The sequence below is a fragment of the Colletotrichum tamarilloi genome (genome assembly GCF_030869305.1).
Source record: "Colletotrichum tamarilloi strain Tom-12 chromosome Unknown Scaffold_533.1, whole genome shotgun sequence".
NCBI classification, from domain to species: domain Eukaryota; kingdom Fungi; phylum Ascomycota; class Sordariomycetes; order Glomerellales; family Glomerellaceae; genus Colletotrichum; species Colletotrichum tamarilloi.
In genome coordinates, this window is record NW_026849915.1 from 1 (window position 1) to 1,245 (window position 1,245).

The 1,245-nt window shown below is 50.8% G+C and overlaps 1 protein-coding gene across 1 annotated transcript; it reads left to right on the forward strand.

The window, feature by feature from the left end:
• Nucleotides 1-893: 893 nt before the first annotated feature.
• Nucleotides 894-1,245, forward strand: CTAM01_17349 (uncharacterized protein; the record flags this gene model as incomplete). The annotated part of the gene is made up of 1 exon (XM_060533334.1): nt 894-1,245. A coding segment is annotated over one exon (352 nt), but the record flags the coding sequence as incomplete, so codon positions are not given.

A 1,245-nucleotide genomic window follows, 5' to 3' on the forward strand; every position in this document is an offset into this window, starting at 1 on the left:
TTCTATGCCGGTATCTTGCAGCCGGAGCCGTTAGCGGCTGCTCTTCGATGTCGCGACGAAAAGCCACCTTCATTTGGCCTAGTCTTGAGTTTAACTCGTTTGAGAAGTAAAGCCTTAAACAAATCTGGATGATGACACATGCTTGATTGTTGTTCATACTGTACTGTATGTACTATATTGTACAGTGTGACTTTTCGAAGGTGAGTTCTGTCGTCACGATCCAGATGAGCCCATTCAGCGCATCCTCGTCACACTATACTCCACCTCATCCACGATAAGACACTGATCACACGGCTGTACTGTCAATGAGGAGTTCAATAACGAGGCGGGCAATCATGGCGGTCGAAAATTCATGATGGAAACGGACGAATTTGGGCACTAAAAAAGACAAGAGGACACCGAAGACCCTGGAAGGATTCCGGATTTGGTGTTTAAGAATACCACGCCTTCCGAATAGGAGTCTCCGCCGAAATGACTCGTCTCACTGAAGCCACATTCATCGCCTCGTGAATCAACCCGGCCCTCGTGTTGTCGTGGTACCCGGCAGAATCTGGAATTCGATAGTGACTGTATGCCACCCCAGAGGTGGAACAAGATTCGCTGAGAGCAAAGATATGGAAGACGATTTGGCTCCCCAATTCATCAGAAGCATCTACAGTTCGTGCCGGGACTTGAAACGTGCCGATGGATGTCTCCTTTGAGTCCTTTGTCCCGCTTGGGTCTTGCCTTAGCATCCCATTCGTGCTCCCGCCTTCTTTGTCGCGATCGAAGAGCTGGTTTCGTATCACTCAGATAACAGGTTTCCGTCATAGGCATTGTAGAATATAAATCGGAGGTGATTGGGATGTTCCACTGCCGATTTCCGCAAGTCTATCGGCCTTGAGCAACTCACGATGGCACCAACCACACGTTCCAAAACCACAAGTTCCAAAACCACAAAGACCCCTGCCAGCAAGACTCGTACAACCAAGGCTCCCAAAAAGGTGAACGAGGCTGCAGTAGAGGCTTATGTCACAAAAGCAAGGAAAGCCGCGTCCACCTTGAAGGGCGAGCTTGAGGGGACCTCGGACGGCTTGCAGAATGCCGTCTGGGCCCTGAAGGCACGTGCAGACGAGCTCGAGGCCGAGTTGAGTGCGGTAAAACAAGAGCCTGGAGAGGCCATGCAGGTTGATGAAGACCCCGAATGGGAAGAAGATGCGCCGAGTGAAGCAGAAGACGAAGCTCTCTTCGTCTCTCGAACGGCTG